Source organism: Numenius arquata, chromosome W (genome assembly GCF_964106895.1).
Source record: "Numenius arquata chromosome W, bNumArq3.hap1.1, whole genome shotgun sequence".
In the NCBI taxonomy this organism is placed as follows: Eukaryota; Metazoa; Chordata; class Aves; order Charadriiformes; family Scolopacidae; genus Numenius; species Numenius arquata.
In genome coordinates this window covers 5,436,994-5,453,596 of record NC_133615.1, presented here as the reverse complement: position 1 = coordinate 5,453,596, position 16,603 = coordinate 5,436,994, and the positions used below count along the sequence as shown (strand labels likewise).

At 43.7% G+C, this 16,603-nt stretch overlaps 1 protein-coding gene across 3 annotated transcripts in view; it reads left to right on the top strand.

The window, feature by feature from the left end:
• The first annotated feature begins 5,075 nt into the window (after nt 1-5,075).
• LOC141476647 (alpha-2,8-sialyltransferase 8E-like) overlaps nt 5,076-16,603 on the top strand; it is a 39,403-nt gene continuing 27,875 nt past the window's right edge. For 2 of the 3 annotated variants that reach the window (XM_074165432.1, XM_074165431.1), the window contains exon 1: nt 5,076-5,206. In XM_074165432.1, the coding sequence (XP_074021533.1) occupies nt 5,076-5,206 (131 nt within the window). Of the gene's footprint in view, nt 5,207-12,289; nt 12,398-16,603 lie in introns of all 3 variants that reach the window. The other variant, XM_074165430.1, reaches the window with a different exon arrangement.

Below are 16,603 nucleotides of genomic sequence, written 5' to 3'. Positions count from 1 at the left end.
CTGCTACAAGGTCTCCCTGGAGCCTTCTCTTCTCCAGGCTGAATGCCCCCAACTCTTTCAGCCTGTCCTCACAGCAGAGGGGCTCCAGCCCTCAGAGCATCTTCATGGCCTCCTCTGGACCCGCTCCAAACAAACTGCAGCTTAGAAATAAAGGCTGCATGTTGTCCTCTCAGCAGAGAGAGATGTGCTTTTTCTCTGCACAAGGTAAGTAGAGTCTGACTCCTACCAGGTTTTATCCTTTTGCTAGTTCAACCTTCTTTCTGTGGAGCTTCAGAAACACGGTCTTGGTGGTTAGACAAGATTTCTTTGTATTTGAGATTCAATTTTAACTTTTTTTTTTCTTTTCCAATTTAGTTCTGCTTCATTTGGACTTAAAAGCAAACAGTGAACTCCCATTGGAGGGTATCACAGTCTGGAGCATGTTCATGTTTGCCATGTCAGAGTCTCACTGCTCAGGCTGGAGGAATTTCTGGTTATAGATTATCTCTGATGATATTTAGCAAGCATGCAGCAAATAAAGGCCAGCAACGTGTAAGACCAACTGTTTATGGCAGGTTCATATCATGATAGGCTATGAGCAGTTCCATTTTGCCACTTCTGCTCTGAAGTCTATACTCCAAGAAACAATATAGGAATACCATTTCTGAGCTTGTGCATGTCACGCAGCTTATCCATCTCTCTCTCATAATTTCATAAGAGGTATTTTGAGCAGCTGATACTAGTTAAGTGGTCCTCTGGTGACAGAAGAGTTCTTATTTACTGGCTTCCTGTGCTCTGGCGTGATGTTGACTGGTCCACCTGCAGTGCTGCATCCAGCTTTGGGGCCACCAACATCAGAAGGACATGGACCTGTTGGAACAGGTCCAGAGGAGGCCACGACGATGCTCCGAGGGCTGGAGCCCTTCTGCTGTGAGGACAGGCTGAGAGAGTTGGGGGTGTTCAGCTGGGAGAAGAGAAGGCTCTGGGGAGACCTTAGAGCCCCTTCCAGTCCCTCAAGGGGCTCCAGGAAAGCTGGGGAGGGACTCTTGATCAGGGAGTGGAGCCATAGGATGAGGGGGAATGGTTTTAAACTGAAAGAGGGGAGATTGAGATGAGATATTAGGAAGAAATTATTTCCTGTGAGGGTGGTGAGACACTGGCCCAGGTTGCCCAGAGAAGCTGTAGCTGCCCCATCCCTGGAGGTGTTCAAGGCCAGGCTGGATGGGGCTTTGAGCAACCTATTCTAATGGGAGTTATCTCTGCCCATGGCAGGGGGTTGGAAATAAATGATCTTTAAGGTCCCTTCCAACCCAAGCCATTCTGTGATTCTATGATTTTATGACTCCCTGTATGTTCCCAGTGCCACTGTAGCTACATTGCCCATTGCAGGGTCAATGCTTACGTTACTATTGGTCAGTGCTGCGCACAGCATCTGGGGCCCAGCCACGCCCAGGAAATCTGTGTTTTCAACACAACTTGCTGTAATGTCCTTTTCCCCAAGCACTTCTCAGAATCTGGAGGGGTTCTTTTGTTGCCTGTTGCTTGCTTAAGTGCAGGGTGTAAAATCATTAAATTTTTTAAAAATTGTTCTCTGCAGAGGTCTGATGCTTTGAAGGAGGCCTATAGTTGACAAGTCAGACTCTCAAAGGGCCCCTGGGAATATGCTTTGCTCATTCAGCCTTTTTGCATGCATTATATGACCGTTTTCACTTACAACAAATATTGCAGGCAACCTTGAGCATCCTTTGAGAATTTATCGATAGACAACCTGTTTCTTTATGCTTGCACAGAGCTACTCTGCTTCCAGTTCTGCGGTGTTATTGTCGTACTGGGCTGAAGGCAGCAAACAGATTTCTTTTACATATGACATCGGTAACGGTGTCTGCACAAGATCTGGCACAGAAAACCCTCTCCATTTATAATGTATATCTTCGTACTTTGCTTTTTCCTTTAGGAGTGCAGCTCTCCTGCTCATAGGCCTCTCAGGTGCTGTATCTTCTGGCCAGCTCTGTTTTAGCAGGGAAGGATGAGAGGACATGCAAAATCAAAGACTGACTGAGAGTACACAGTGCTTCCAGGCTGTTTACTGCAACTCAGGCTGACCAACAGGCCAGGAGAAAGAGTCTGGTGCACTACAGCACAGATACCTCAAGAAAAAATCACTTTGAACAGAGGGAAATAGAGGAAAAAAGGCAGAAAGTGTTTTCACCAAAACCTAGGTGATATTAAAAACTGAAAAACTGGCATCATACCCATAGAAGGTCATAAGTAGCCAAATTCTGATCTTCGATTCTTTGGTGTTTTTATAAAATAACCCCTGGAGCAACTGAGACAAATTTCTTGGAGATGATTTTCAAAGCTATCAGTAAAAATCCAACAAAATGTAGGTACCTTTTCCTTCACATCTGTCCTCACTGGCCTTACCTCTTGGCTTCTCCATACAAATCTGCCTGTGTAGTATCTTGGGTCTCAGCCTGGGATTTCTGATGGCCATACTGCTTCTCCTCTTACTGAGAAAGGTAATGCAGTTAAATCCATCTAAATGGTATGACTCCTATATAGAAACACTCCCATATAATGGGCTTACATGAAGCGACTGTTGAAAGAAACAGTTGTTTGGCCTTAGAGCTGAAGACTTTGAAAAGAGGGAATCAAACTGCTTTTGCTATTTAATTTGCAGTCCCCTGGTATGTGTATTATTCCCAGTACAGTACAAATGAGTGCATCCAATTAAGTTTTTTTTTTAACCAAAATATTGTTTTTCTTAGAATCATTGAATGGTTTGGGTTGGAAGGGACCTTAAAGCTCATTTATTTCCAACCCCCCCTGCCCTGGGCAGGGACACCTCCCACTAGACCAGGTTGCTCAAAGATCCATCCATCCTGGCCTTGAACACCTCCAGGGATGGAGCCAACTTCCAGGGATTCTTCCCCTGGTTCAGGAAGACCCTGAACTGCAAAAGGGTAGGAGAGTGTTTCCAAGGAAGTATCAGTATGTCCTTGCCCTTTTCTTCTACCCTTCCCTGTGTTCCATCACCGGCCAGTGTCAGGGACAAAGTGCTGGGCTGGATAATCTTTTATCTGACCAGGGATCATCACTCTTTTTATATGCACAGGTGATAATTGCAGCCTTTAGCAGGGTTCACAAATACACGTGTGGGAGCTTTAAAAGGGACTGAAGAAGGTCGTGTCAGTGGCTGGATCTCCCCAGAAGGTTCCTGTCTGCAGGAGTTCAGGGTGACCAGGTTTCTACCTTCATAGAATCATAGAATGGCTTGTGTTGGAAGGGACCTTAAAGACCATCTAGTTCCAACCCCCTGCCATAAGCAGGGACACCTCCCACTAGACCAGATTGCTCAAAGCCCCGTCCAACCCAGTCTTGAACACCTCCAGGGCATCCACAGCCTCACCACCCTCACAGGAAAGAATTTCTTCCTAATATCTAATCTAAATCTCCCCTCTTTCAGTTTAAAATTGTTTCCCCTCGTCCTATGGCTCCACTCCCTGATCAAGAGTCCCTCCCCATCTCTCCTGTAGCCCCTTTAGGGACTGGAAGGAACCAGCACCTTAAACACTTTTGATACTTTTGTTGCTTAAAATTAGGTAGGGTAAAGCCAGCAGGCTTTGCTTTTTTTTTTAAGCCCTTAATTTTCTTTTCTGAATTGCCATAGGTGATGCTGAGAACTAACCCTGGCTTCAGGAATTGGGTTGAAAATATTGTGCAAAGTTACCTTTAGCCCTTCTTCCTATGCAGCACCAGTTACAACCGAGACAAAGTTCAGTCTGTTTGCTGCTTCTCGCAGCTGGGCTGCTGGCACACTGGAACATTTTGCATACGCTGATTTAACTGTTGGGAAATTTATTCACACAAAAAAATCTTCCCATTCTCTTTGACAAAGGATTTTTTCCCCCATGTTTTGTTGTCAAAATCCTTTTCCTATCTGTTACTGGGGCAAAACGCCCTCCTAGCCAGGACATTTCATTCTTGGATAAAGCTTTCATTGGAACTTGTTTTAAGAAGCGAAGGGTTGGGGGCAGATTTTGCTCCCAGTGAAATCAGCAACAAAACTCCCATTGATTTCTCTGCGAGCTGAATCGAGCCCTTCCTGACAACAGGGGGATTTTTAGAGGAGTTACAATGGCCATGGATAAGGTCTTGTTGCTTTGCCCTTTCAAAAGCCTCTGGTGGAGGAACAATCAGAATATTTGTCTCTTTAAATGAATGGCTCTTAGAGCCTGCATGGGGACGCAGTCTCCCTCTCTGCGGCTGTGAGGCTACTCGGAGCCTCCAATAAATCAGCATGAGGGAACCGAGAGCTCTGTCTTTGAAGGGATGCGCCGTGACCTTGCTTAATGCTTACTCTGGAGGAATAACCGGGGGAAATACAGGAGCCCAAATAGTGTGCAGTTTGTGATCAAAGACACTGCGTTCTGCATGTAAATTCTACCGTACCAGAGGCAGGGTATGGACGACACGCTGCTACACAAAATGCAGCTTTACTTTCTGCTGTTGTTTTTTTTTTGCAGGGGACTGAATGAAATCCTCATGATCGTTACACACTCATTCAATAATAGCACACCCCAGTCACGTCTCCTCGCAAGCACGTTTCGTTGGAATCACTGAGCAGAAGCAAAGAAGAGCTGACGACTATGTGGTTCCAACACCATTTGCTGAAGCCCTGTGTTTGCCATTGGCTGCAGTTTCCTGGTTTATTTCCAGCTTCCCCCATCTGGAATATGAAAATGGGATTGAAGTAGATAATTGCTAGCAGCGGGTTTTCAAGAGAGGCTTAGAGGGAACAGAATGCCTCTTGCACAGCACAGGCTCCCAGTGCCGAAAGAGCTCCAAGAGATGATTTTAGATGTTACCCACCTCTGAATCTCCTGGAAACTGTACCTTGGAAGCAAGCCATTGTGCACAATCCTGGAGCTAACATCCAAAAGGAGCAAGGAAGGGGCCAAACAATGGGATACCTTGTCCTTGGATTGCTCAGAGACAAACCAGCAAACATTCCCCTCCGCTTCCCGGCAAAAAGGGCATGAAGGTGACAATGAACTGAATTTTACCCAGCGGAGCTTCAGTGGCTTTTAAGAAGGATGGGATACACTGACCCTTCGTCAAGCAGGGATTTGCTGGGAAACAGAACTTTGTTCTTCATCTTCATCTGTACCTTTGCCGTGGTCACCTTGCTGCAGCAGATCCTCTATGGGAGGAACTATCTCAAAAGGTAAAAGGGGGGATTTGAGGGAATAGGAAAAGTTGTCTGATTGTACTGGATGGAGGCAGAGATCCAGCCATACCATTATAACAGTTCAAACCACTTCTCCATGTTGTGCTGACAATATTAATATCTCGTCCATCTGGGAAGGTGCATCCAGCATCCATAATGTCTGTTAGATTATTAATAAAGGAGAATGTTAGGCAGAATATAATGATTTGTGTGTTTCTTAGATTGTGTTTTAATCATCAGCTGTTGTAAAAATCTAGGTCTTACTTAACTTTAAATAGACTGACTTATACCACCGGAGTATTTGCCCCTGATATAAGCTCTTCACCCTATGTAAATTCAAGCTGAAATGGCTTGAGAGGTTGAATTAAGGTAGCATGGTAATTACCTAAATTTTAATGTCTTTAAAAACAAAGAAAAAAAAATTCAGTACTCTAGGCAACTGGTGTGGAATTTTTTATTGGAATTTAGCTGCATTTTGCCAGAGGAGATCAGTGGTTTGATTCTTGCCTGGTTTGCAACTCATGTAGTTGTTTGCCTTGTGCCAAGAGCAAGCAAAATGCTGACAAATCAGCAAATGTTTCTCACTTGGAGGGGGGGGGAAAGCAAGCACGATATTAATGTGTGTAAACAGGAGTGTTGTAGTTTATCCACAGAACCATTTGTGTGCATTGCTTAGCAGCGAGGCCTTGGCTGGGGGATTCTGTCTAGTTTTGGGCACCTCACTTCCAGAAAGATGTGACTCCGTTGGAAGGAGCCAAAGGAAAGCAGCAAGAATAAGCAGAGGTATAGAAAACATGTATTTGTATGGCTTGGAGAAAATTAAGGGGAGATATAACTGTCTTGAAACACCCAAACTATTTCTGCCAAGAAGAAGGTAATAAACACATCCCTGTGAAGACTCACGAGATAACAAGGAGTCATGGGCTTAAGTTGCAGCAGGACAAAATTTGGCTTTAACCATGAAGGGAAACTTTTAAAGACTAAGGCTGCCTGAGTAGGTATAAAATCTCCATCTTTGGGGGCTTCAGGAATCTGAAGGTAGACAAGGGTAGTACCAAGGTGCCTCGGTGTTGAGAAGATGATTTTATGACCAGTTGAGGTCTCATCTTGCCTTATTTTCTCAGTTTTTCCCATTTGTCCTAGAGGCCTTGCAGCCCTACCAGTACTTGCTTTTCTAAGTTGAAATGACTGCAACAGCATTGCAGCAATGAAAAATAAAACCAAAGTACAGATTGAAATGAAAAAGAGTCCCTTCCAACCCAAACCATTCTATGATTCTATGATTCTGTGCCCCCATTGCCACTCAAGCCTCATTACCCTTAGGTGCTGATCACTCACCCTCTTGCTCCAAACTGCTCTTATGCCTCAAAAGCACATGGGTCTCTCCTGAATAAATTCCACTGTGTACATGCTCATGGCCTGCTCTCTGGTTAGAGCTCAAACAGAACTGCCAGCTGTGCTTAAAGTCTTTTGGGCCTTTTCCATTTATTAGCTGTAGAATAGCTCCCTTTTAAAAGCCTTGCCTTCTTGTCAGCTTAATTTTCACCTTTCCTTTGTGCTTTAGAAAGGCAACGAGACCCTCCTGAGGTGGGATCTCAGTGTGACAATGGCATGGATCTGAAGCTTCGTGCTGCAATCTATCCACTTGTTCATTCTTGCCTTATAGTTCAAAAATCTCATCATTGTTTGACCCCCCTCCACTATTAAAACCTCTGCTTGCACAGGAGTTGGTTGTTTGGATTGCAGCAACAGGCTTTTTGCTTTGCTTCCTGCTGTTTCTTGACAGCCGGTCTTGACAAGCCCTTCGGAATTACTGCTGCTTTGCTAATTTTTGGTTTTTTTCATGCCCCCCCCCCGCTATTCTTATATTATGCCGGTGTTTATTTGACTGCATACTGATTCCACATTTACAGTTATCAATTAGGATCAAAATATTGCTTTGACATTTGCCTGAAACTCGAGGTCTTTATCACCGAGACATCCAACTTAACAGAGTTTCTCTAATGCAAGGCACAACATCGCTCATACTCTTATTTGTGAGGATTAAGTTCTGTGATTAATGATGTCCATAAACCTTGATGAGAAATTTGCTTACAGCGAATGGGCAAAACAGCGTCTCTGCACTCAGAGTGTTTCTGGTTCTTACATCTTTTATAAAGCCTTCCCTTGTCATCGTCACCATCACACTTCGGGGGAACGTCCTAATTTTAGAAGGAAATAACATTAGGGAAAATTGAGAAAATGGCAAAGTTCCACCACTGGTAATCATTGGGAATGATCCCAGGCTTAAAATTAGCTTTTCGTTGGGTTTTTTTTTCTGTCTAAATTGCATAGGAGACTGCTATGTGTAAGTCATTTCCTCTGCTTTCCTTCCCTTTTTTTAATCTTTCCTCTCCCTCTTTTTAGTTCTGCTTCTTTTTCTCTTCCTTTTCTGTTTCCATTCTGCATGTGCTTTTCTATTTTAATTCTGATACACAGAAGCTTAATTTACCTCTTCTTTGTTTACCAGTTAAAACGTAGTTAGTGCTGAGAGTGAATGTGGTAGACTTTAACTACCATAATATGCCAAAGAAATATACTGATGGAGCAGTTCAAGTCTTTTTTGTGTTTTCTCAGGCTCTTTGCAAATTTGGCCAGACAGCAGCTTTTTGGAACACTTATGACTCCCGACAGAGAGGATGAGAAAATTTTTTATTTTTAAAATTGAAATCTCCCAACTCAAGGCTGGTTGAAATCAATGGTAAAACTCTCAGTAATCTTGTTAGGAACAGAATTATTTCAGGTGAGTGTTTTTAAATGTCTCACCCTTGATTTCTACTCGGTCTTAATACTACAAACCATTATTTTGGGAGTTGTTCTTACTGGAAGAGGTTTATTGCACTATCACTCCAGAAAATGCGGAGCAGCAGCTTGGTCTCAGTCTTGCAGACTGACAGTGAGACACACAGCCCTATGAGCTGTGTAATGTTTCTTCGGTGGTATGTTTTGTGTATATTTAAGTCTATATGTGGTGTTAAACTCTCAAGTACCCGTTTGTTGGAAGAAAAGCACCCTTTTCCTGTCTGCTTCAGGGTCGGACACTTAGTTTCCTCCTGACCTGAAGCTCAACTTTCTACTTTGTCCTTACCGTGTAGAAGTGTCACACCCAGACCCTTGCTTGCCCTCATTAGATTTTTTTTTACCTCAATTAGATCCCCCCATTCTGCCATTTCAAAGCTAAGTGTTTTAAGCTGTTCATCAGAAGACATATCTCCCATTCCTCAGTGTTAGTCTTCCTGATCTCCTCTTGGATCTCACCCAAAATGCGCATGTCTTCCTTTAAACTTGGTGCCTCAGCCGCGGTACACGCTGTTCCCCAAAAAAGGCTTGATGAGAAGAGGGTATTAAAGAGTGGTTTTATCATTTCTTTTGTTTTATGAACTGATTCACCCCCTTCCACCTTTGAGCATTTACTTAGCTTTCCTTCTAGCTGTTACACGTGGAGTGAAGATGTACAAAGGGAAAGGATTTTACTGAATGCTTTAATTCTTCATTTCATCTGCCTGAATATTTGCTGTGCTTTAGGAGAGTTCACCTCTGAAGGACACACCGATGCCAGCTATTTATCTAAGTTAATGCTCTCTATTTCAGTTTGCAAGTAAATATCTAAGCCCCAAATATCTAATTTAAATCCAATTTAAAAGTACAATTCCAGCTTGGTTTTCCCACACTTCTACTCTCTCTCCCCATGTATCATTCAGTGCTTAGCAATTAAAACATATTTTTAAAGTCACATATTTAGATGCCTTTTAAAAAGACATACACATTCAAAAGATACATGTTTCCATATCAATTACAGTGAGGGAAAAAAATGTGTTAGACTGAGGTACATGGGAATCACAAGTGTTTATTTCAACAAGCCTAAAAGTGAAGATGTCTTAGCAAAAGTGAGAATTTTCTCATATTTTGTTCACACCAATATTCTATTCGGAAGTCATACTTTGGGCAGCATCAGCTGATTAAAAACTGTCAGAGCAACGAGGAAGGTATGGGACTCCCTGACAAGCCATAGCACTGCATTACCCTATAGCCATTGTAGCATAACCTATACACGCTTTGAGGTGATTCTCCAAATCGATCACCAAAGTAGCTCTCTCCAAGCTGAATGTAAGACGTAGGTGTGCGATATCATCTCATTTTGCTTATAGCAGTCAGGATAGTCAGGATAGTCTCTTCCACTTGTCCTGATTTTTTGGAAAACAGAAGAATCATAGAATAGTTTGGGTTGGAACGGTTCTTAAAGATCATCCAGTTCCAAACCACCTGCCATGGGCAGGGATAACTCCCACTAGACCAGGTTGCTCAAAGCCCCATCCAGCCTGGCCTTGAACACCTCCAGGGATGGGACAGCCACAGCTTCTCTGGGCAACCTGTTCCAGTGTCTCACCACCCTCACAGAAAAGACATCGATGTATTTAACTAAGAAGTAATCAGAATGGGTCTCCTGTGAGCGAAAATTTAACTTCTATATTTGAAATGTTCCCTTTTTTAGAATTAAAAAGTTTTTCTTTGAAAAAGCCAAATTTGACCACTGGAGAACATGCAAGATATGAAAATACATTTGAAAGATTCAGAGGAAGCTTTTTCAATGTTTTCATAGTGCTTTTCTCCGACCTTTTGTGGTGGGTGGCAGCTTGGGAGGAGAGGGGGCAGTTTAGAAGCTCTTTCCTCAGTTCAGAGTGTTGAAGTGACTCCCTACCTTCTTCAGAACTCCTTCTTCCCCAAAGTGCTTTACCAAAAAGTCTGTTTTCAATAAAAAAACCACCACAATTAAGCAAAAAGATTAAAAGGCACAAAACATATAAGAATAAACTTCTTAAATTCTTTCAAAGTATCTTGGGTTTAGGTCACTTGGGTAGTGGGAATCATTCTGTCATGCCTGCCCACACCACAAGCAACCCCGGGCTCCCTGTTCTGCTGATGGAGGGAGAGTTTGGGGGATGGATCAGTCTCCCCTAGGGTGAAGGCCAGCCTTTGAGTAGGTGAATCTTTCCCTAAACTAACTGTACGGAGCCAATCTCTATGGATTTTTAAAAACTGAGGGACTTGGGTCCTTGGAGGACTTGGGGGAGGAATAACCCCATGCACCAGTACAGGTTGGGGGCTGACCTGCTGGAGAGCAGCTCTGAGGAAAAAGACCTGGGAGTCCTGGTGGACAACAGGATGACCATGAGCCAGCAATGTGCCCTTGTGGCCAAGAAGGCCAATGGCATCCTGGGGTGCATCAAGAAGAGTGTGGCCAGCAGGTCGAGGGAGGTTATCCTCCCCCTCTACTCTGCCCTGGTGAGGCCCCATCTGGAGTACTGTGTCCAGTTCTGGGCTCCCCAGTTCAAAAAGGACAGGGAACTGCTGGAGAGGGTACAGCAGAGGGCTACAAAGATGATTAGGGGCCTAGAACATCTCTCTTATGAGGAAAGGCTGAGGGACTTGGGTCTTTCTAGTCTGGAGAAGAGAAGACTGAGGGGGGATCTGGTCAATGCCTATAAATACTTAAAGGGTGGGTGTCAAGAGGATGGGGCCAGTGGTGCCCAGTGACAGGACAAGAGGTAATGGGCACAAACTTGAACATAGGAAGTTCCATCTCAACATGAGGAAGAACTTCTTTCCTTTGAGGGTGGCAGAGCTCTGGAAGAGGCTGCCCAGAGAGGGTGTAGAGTCTCTTTCTCTGGAGATATTCCAAACCTCCCCGGACACATTCCTGTCCAACCTGCTCTGGGTGATCCTGCTTTGGCAGGGGGTTGGACTAGATGATCTCCAGACGTCCCTTCCAATCCCTATCATTCTGTGAACCAAGACAATTAGCTCACATGGAAATGCCTGCACTGCAGATACTTGTGTTTAGACAAGGTTGTCTTAAAACAACTATGACAACAAGAAGTTATATGCACACATTTCCCCAATACAGAACAAATAAATTCCTACTGTATGTTTTTGGAGCTGTTTAGAGCAACTCCCCTTTTCTGCTGCAGGAAGCCAAAGGCCTTATTTTAACACCCCACGTTGTTCCTTCTTAATTTCCTACACTTATAACTGCTGCCAATTAGACTAGAGGATGGATGTGGTCCGAGAGATCCCCCAGTCCTTGTAATAAGCCTGTTGACCAAGAAAACTAGCGGGGTCCCAGATGCTCTTTCTTTCGGGCAAAGCGGGCTGACAGATTGCTGCTTCCTGGCTGCCCCTGCACAGCCCAGCTGGGAAGTTAACTTTCAGCATCAAATGTTCACAACTCAGCTGCCAGGCTTCTGAAATCATGAAATTGGGTTAAAATGGAGGAGACTAAAAATAACAATCTGCAAGATTCCTTTTCCTTGACTTCTGAGCTAAGGGAAGGATTCGACTTGTGTTGTCAAATGTTTTTTCCGACCCAGTTTTTTTAAATACACGTGAGATTTCTACCCAACTATAGGTGGGGTTTCCAGAAGACTGCAGGCATCGTGGGTCTTGGAATGAATTTGTGGAAGTTTGGAAAACAGGGCATTGTGATGACTGTGATATGCATTGGCTTAAAAAATACTGTCTTCCCAAACAGGGAAAAGAAGCAATATAGTGAGACTTAGAGAAGTCATCAAGTGACAAATCCTTTGCCATCACGGCCAACAAATCAGAGGAAGCACCCAGTGCCTACCACATTTAACAACTACTGTAGATGCAAAATTGAAGTTTGGAGGATTTTACTTCTTTAGCCCTGTAGTTTTTCGCTTAAGTCTCCAGCTTTTTGCACTCGGGTCTCTGGGAATGAAATTTCCACCTTGCTCCTCACATATGTATGTTGTTTATGAGCACAGATGATTACTGGCCTTCCAGTTTGATTGGGGACTCTGGTGTTGCTTTCAGCCAAGGACTTTTAGAGTCTATGGGAACTGAAAATTAATTGTTTCCACCAGTAAGATGATGTCTTGTGGTTCTTGGTATCTTTTTATTGTTTATGATGTATGTGTGGTAGTCACATTTCTGTGTTTAAAAAAAGGACATGAGAACTCATGCTGATAGACTTAATCTAATGAATGATATCACATATCAACCACCTCATTTTCTTGCTAGAGGGCTGCAGTTTAGCTGGCAGAATGGAGAGGAACTGGCAAATTGGACCGGCACCTTTAATTTCACGGATGACGGAGCAGTGAAGAGTGGCAGTGACACAGGCACCAGGTACCAACACCCAAGGGAGTGGCTACAGAGATTTCTCTCTCTTTGTGTGAACCACAAATGTGAGTGCAGGCTGTGTGAAAAATGAATTTGAGGTTTGCTTTGGCTGCTTGGTACTGCTCCCTGTGGTACAGAAGATTCCAGGGATGCCCAAGTGCTGTGCTGTTTTCCCCCTCCAAGGCCTTGGGGACATTTTGGAATATGCCACAAGTGCCCATGCAGCATGCAGGAGGGTGACTTTTGTGTCCTGGCCTCTCCTATTTCCATTCCCCCCCCCCAGTACCATGTGTCAACATGTGGCAGTGTGACAGAGTGGGACTTGGGTAGGGAACATCCCAACATGACAGTGTTGATGCATGAAGAGCACAATGGAGAATCTGGCCCAAGGCTTTCTTTGTAACAGAATATGTGTTCTAAGAAAATGTAGTTTAGCATAAAATCTTTCCAGGGCCTAGAAGGGGAAAAGTGTTCTATCAAGATAAGACTGGAGTATTTCCTTTATTTTTTATTATTGAAAATATGAGAAGCACTGATATGCCATTGCAATTTTTGTACTTATTAATTTGCAGTAGGATCCTTTTGACTGACACATATCTGAAGGGTCATTCTGCATAAATCTGGGTGAATATTTGGGGTATCTTCCTGGAACCTCAGTTGTAGAGGTTAAAAATCCTGAGTCATGTGTAGTATCATGTTCAATAAGTAGCAGGGAATTCTTAGAAAGGCTGCAAGTTAAAGAAAATATAAAATGAATTAAAAGAAGCTTATGTTTAATACCTATGTATAAATAAAACTCTCTCTGGATAAATTATCTATTTCATTTAAAATATCATAATTTTGGTAACCATATGCCACTGCAACTGTGGAGCTGATAGCATTTCAAAGGCAAGCAGAAGTACGGAGTCTGACCTGCCAAAAATCATCCAGTCTCACTGAAATGCAGCGACGCTGCAATTCCTGCTATGGCTCTTCAGGGTAATGGGATCCTGTGTGAGTGCTGCCTGCCACTTGGCTGGTTTAACTCGTTATGGTTCTTTACAAAAAGAAGCAGCTAAAGCTACAGTTTTTCGCTCAGAGCAAGGGAAAAATGGTTCATTCTATATATGTATGTGCGTATCTATCTGTCTGTCTATCTATCAATCTCTACTTTTGTTGCCTTTGTAGATGCATCTACAGTCTGTATATGCAAAGTCTCCAGTTTAGACACTTGGCATATAAAAGAACTGAATGTGGCACTAAGATACCTTCTTGGAGTCATGAGAGAATTAATAAATATAGATTTCCCCCTCCAGGCACCCTTGAGGATAACTTCCTGACACAAATGGTAGGTGAGCCTACCAGGGGAGGTGCCTTGCTAGACCTACTGTTCACAAACAAAGAAGGGCTAGAGGGGGACGTGGAGGTTGGAGACCGTCTTGGGCTTAGTGACCATGAAATGGTTAAGTTTTCCATTCATAGTGAGGTAAGGAAGGGGGTTAACAAAACTTCCATCTTGGACTTCCGGTGGGCAGACTTTAGCCTGTTCAGAACCCTGGTTGGGAGAGTCCCGTGGGAGGTAGTCCTGAGAGACAAAGGAGCCCAGGAAGGCTGGACGCTCTTCAAGAGGGAAATCCTAAAGGCCCAGGAGCAGGCTGTCCCCATGAGGCGCAAAATTAAAGGGCGGGGAAAATGGCCGGCCTGGATGAACAAAGAGCTCTTGATGGGACTTAAGGAAAAAAGGAAGGTTTACCACCTTTGGAAGAGGGGACAGGCAACTCGGGAGGAGTACAGAGATTGTGTTAGGTCATACAGAGAAAAAATTAGGAAGGCAAAAGCCCAGCTGGAACTCAACCTGGCAATTAATATAAGGGACAACAAAAAAAGTTTCTATAAATACATCAACAAAAAGAGAGTGACAGAGAATGTCCATCCCTTACTGGATGCGGGGGGAAACCTTGCAAACAAGGATGAGGCTTGTTTGCAAAACAAACTGGCTGGATGGCCGTGCCCAGAGAGTTGTGATTAATGGAGCAAAATCTGGTTGGTGGCCGGTCATCAGTGGTGACCCTCAGGGCTCAGTTTTGGGGCCAGTCTTGTTCAATATCTTCATTGATGATCTAGACAAGGGGATTGAATGCACCCTCAGTAAGTTTGCGGATGACACCAAGCTAGGTGGGAGTGTTGATCTGCTTGAGGGTCGGAAGGCCTTACAGAGGGATCTGGACAGGTTGGATCAATGGGCCAAGGCCAATGGGATGAGGTTTAATAAGGCCAAGTGCCGGGTCCTGCATTTTGGTCACAACAACCCCAAGCAACGCTACAGGCTTGGGGAAGAGTGGCTGGAAAGCTGCCCGGCAGAAAAGGACCTGGGAGTGTTAGTGGACAGCCGGCTTAACATGAGCCAGCAGTGTGCCCAGGTGGCCAAGAAGGCCAATGGCATCCTGGCTTGTATCAGGAATAGCGTGGCCAGCAGGAGCAGGGAAGTCATCGTGCCTCTGTACTCGGCACTGGTGAGGCCTCACCTTGAGTACTGTGTTCAGCTCTGGGCCCCTCACTACAGGAAAGACATTGAAGTGCTGGAGCATGTCCAGAGGAGAGCCACCAAGCTGGTGAGGGGTCTGGAGAACAAGTCCTATGAGGAGAGGCTGAGGGAACTGGGCATGTTTAGTTTGGAGAAGAGGAGGCTGAGGGGAGACCTCATTGCCCTCTACAACTACCTGAAAGGAAACTGTAGAGAGGCGGGGGTTGGCCTCTTCTCCCAAGGGAATAACGACAGGACCAGAGGAAATGGTATGAAGCTGTGGCAAGGGAGGTTTAGATATTAGGAAGAATTACTTTACTGAGAGAGTGGTCAAGCACTGGAACAGCCTGCCCAGGGAGGTGGTGGAGTCACCATCCCTGGAGGTATTTAAGAAACGTGTAGACGTGGCTCTTCAGGGCATGCTCTAGTGCCCGGGATTGTTGGTTTGTGGTGGGGTGTTGTGTGTGAGGTTGTGGGTGTGGGGTTTAGTTGGTGGGTGCTTTTTTTTTTTTTTTTGGTGTGTTTTTTTGTTGTTGTTGTGGTTTTTGTTTGTTTGTTTGCTTGTTTGTTTGTTTTTGTGTGTTGTGTTTTTTTTTTTTTTTTGTTTGTTTGTTTTAATGTGGTTGGACTCGATGATCTCAAAGGTCCCTTCCAACCACTAAGATTCTGTGATTCTGTGATTCTGTGACAGAGACAATTGAACCATCGTTGGTTGCAGGACAGGGAACCAAAACCCTTGACCGCAAAATACTAGTTGCAAGGCACTGAACAACAGTACTATTCTCAATCTGTTTAGCCCCTTCAAAGACAAAGGTTCAGAATGCGAGTGTTTTTGATACAAACAGGCTCAAGCTATACAAGTTAGGTATAAATTTCAAAGGTTATAATATCAATAAAAGATGCAAATTTCAAAATCTGTGTCATGCTAATGACTGGGAAGCTGAAAGATGGGGATTTTGAGTTAGGGATAAGTCCAGCTGCAACACAGATTGCACATAAGTGTGTTATAGACATTATTTATCCATTTGTCTAATGTCTGAAAGCTGAGAATACAGGAAAATAAAAAAGAACTGTATATATGTGGAGGTGAGGCTGTGTGGTGAATAACTGCAGAGCTATGTCATAAATTGTTTACTGTTTACCTTTGATCACCTTTCTTACCGTGTTATCACTAGACATCTCCTGAGAGTCTTAACACCCAACTTCGGGGCTGTTGATATCAACTGGAAACAAGCCTTCCTCTAATAAATAATTCTTTCCACCAAATGGAAAACTTGAAGACTACATTTTACCGACCTGATTTTACTTGTATGTATTTACAGGTCTCCAGAGAGTTATCTGAAGTGCACAATACTAATTATATATCACAGTAAATACCTTTTACTGCATGGCTCTGCAGTTTATTGTGTGTTATCACTGCCCTGTGAAAGATTTGGTGTTTAAAGGTATTAATTGAAATAGATATTGATATGCTTTTCATTAGTTTTTAGCATTTATGTATCTATATCTATATAGATACATGCTTATTCATACCTATATGGTATCAGCCCAGGTACATTCTATAATTGCTCTTTACCTTTTAATCGTGTAATGGTATAGAGACATTGACAACTCATTCTGCAGGAGTGATTTATTAGATGAAAATGAAGGACTTCCAAAGCAAAGGCACTCTGAGAGAGTAAGTGCATTAGAATTGCAAGACAGCCAGA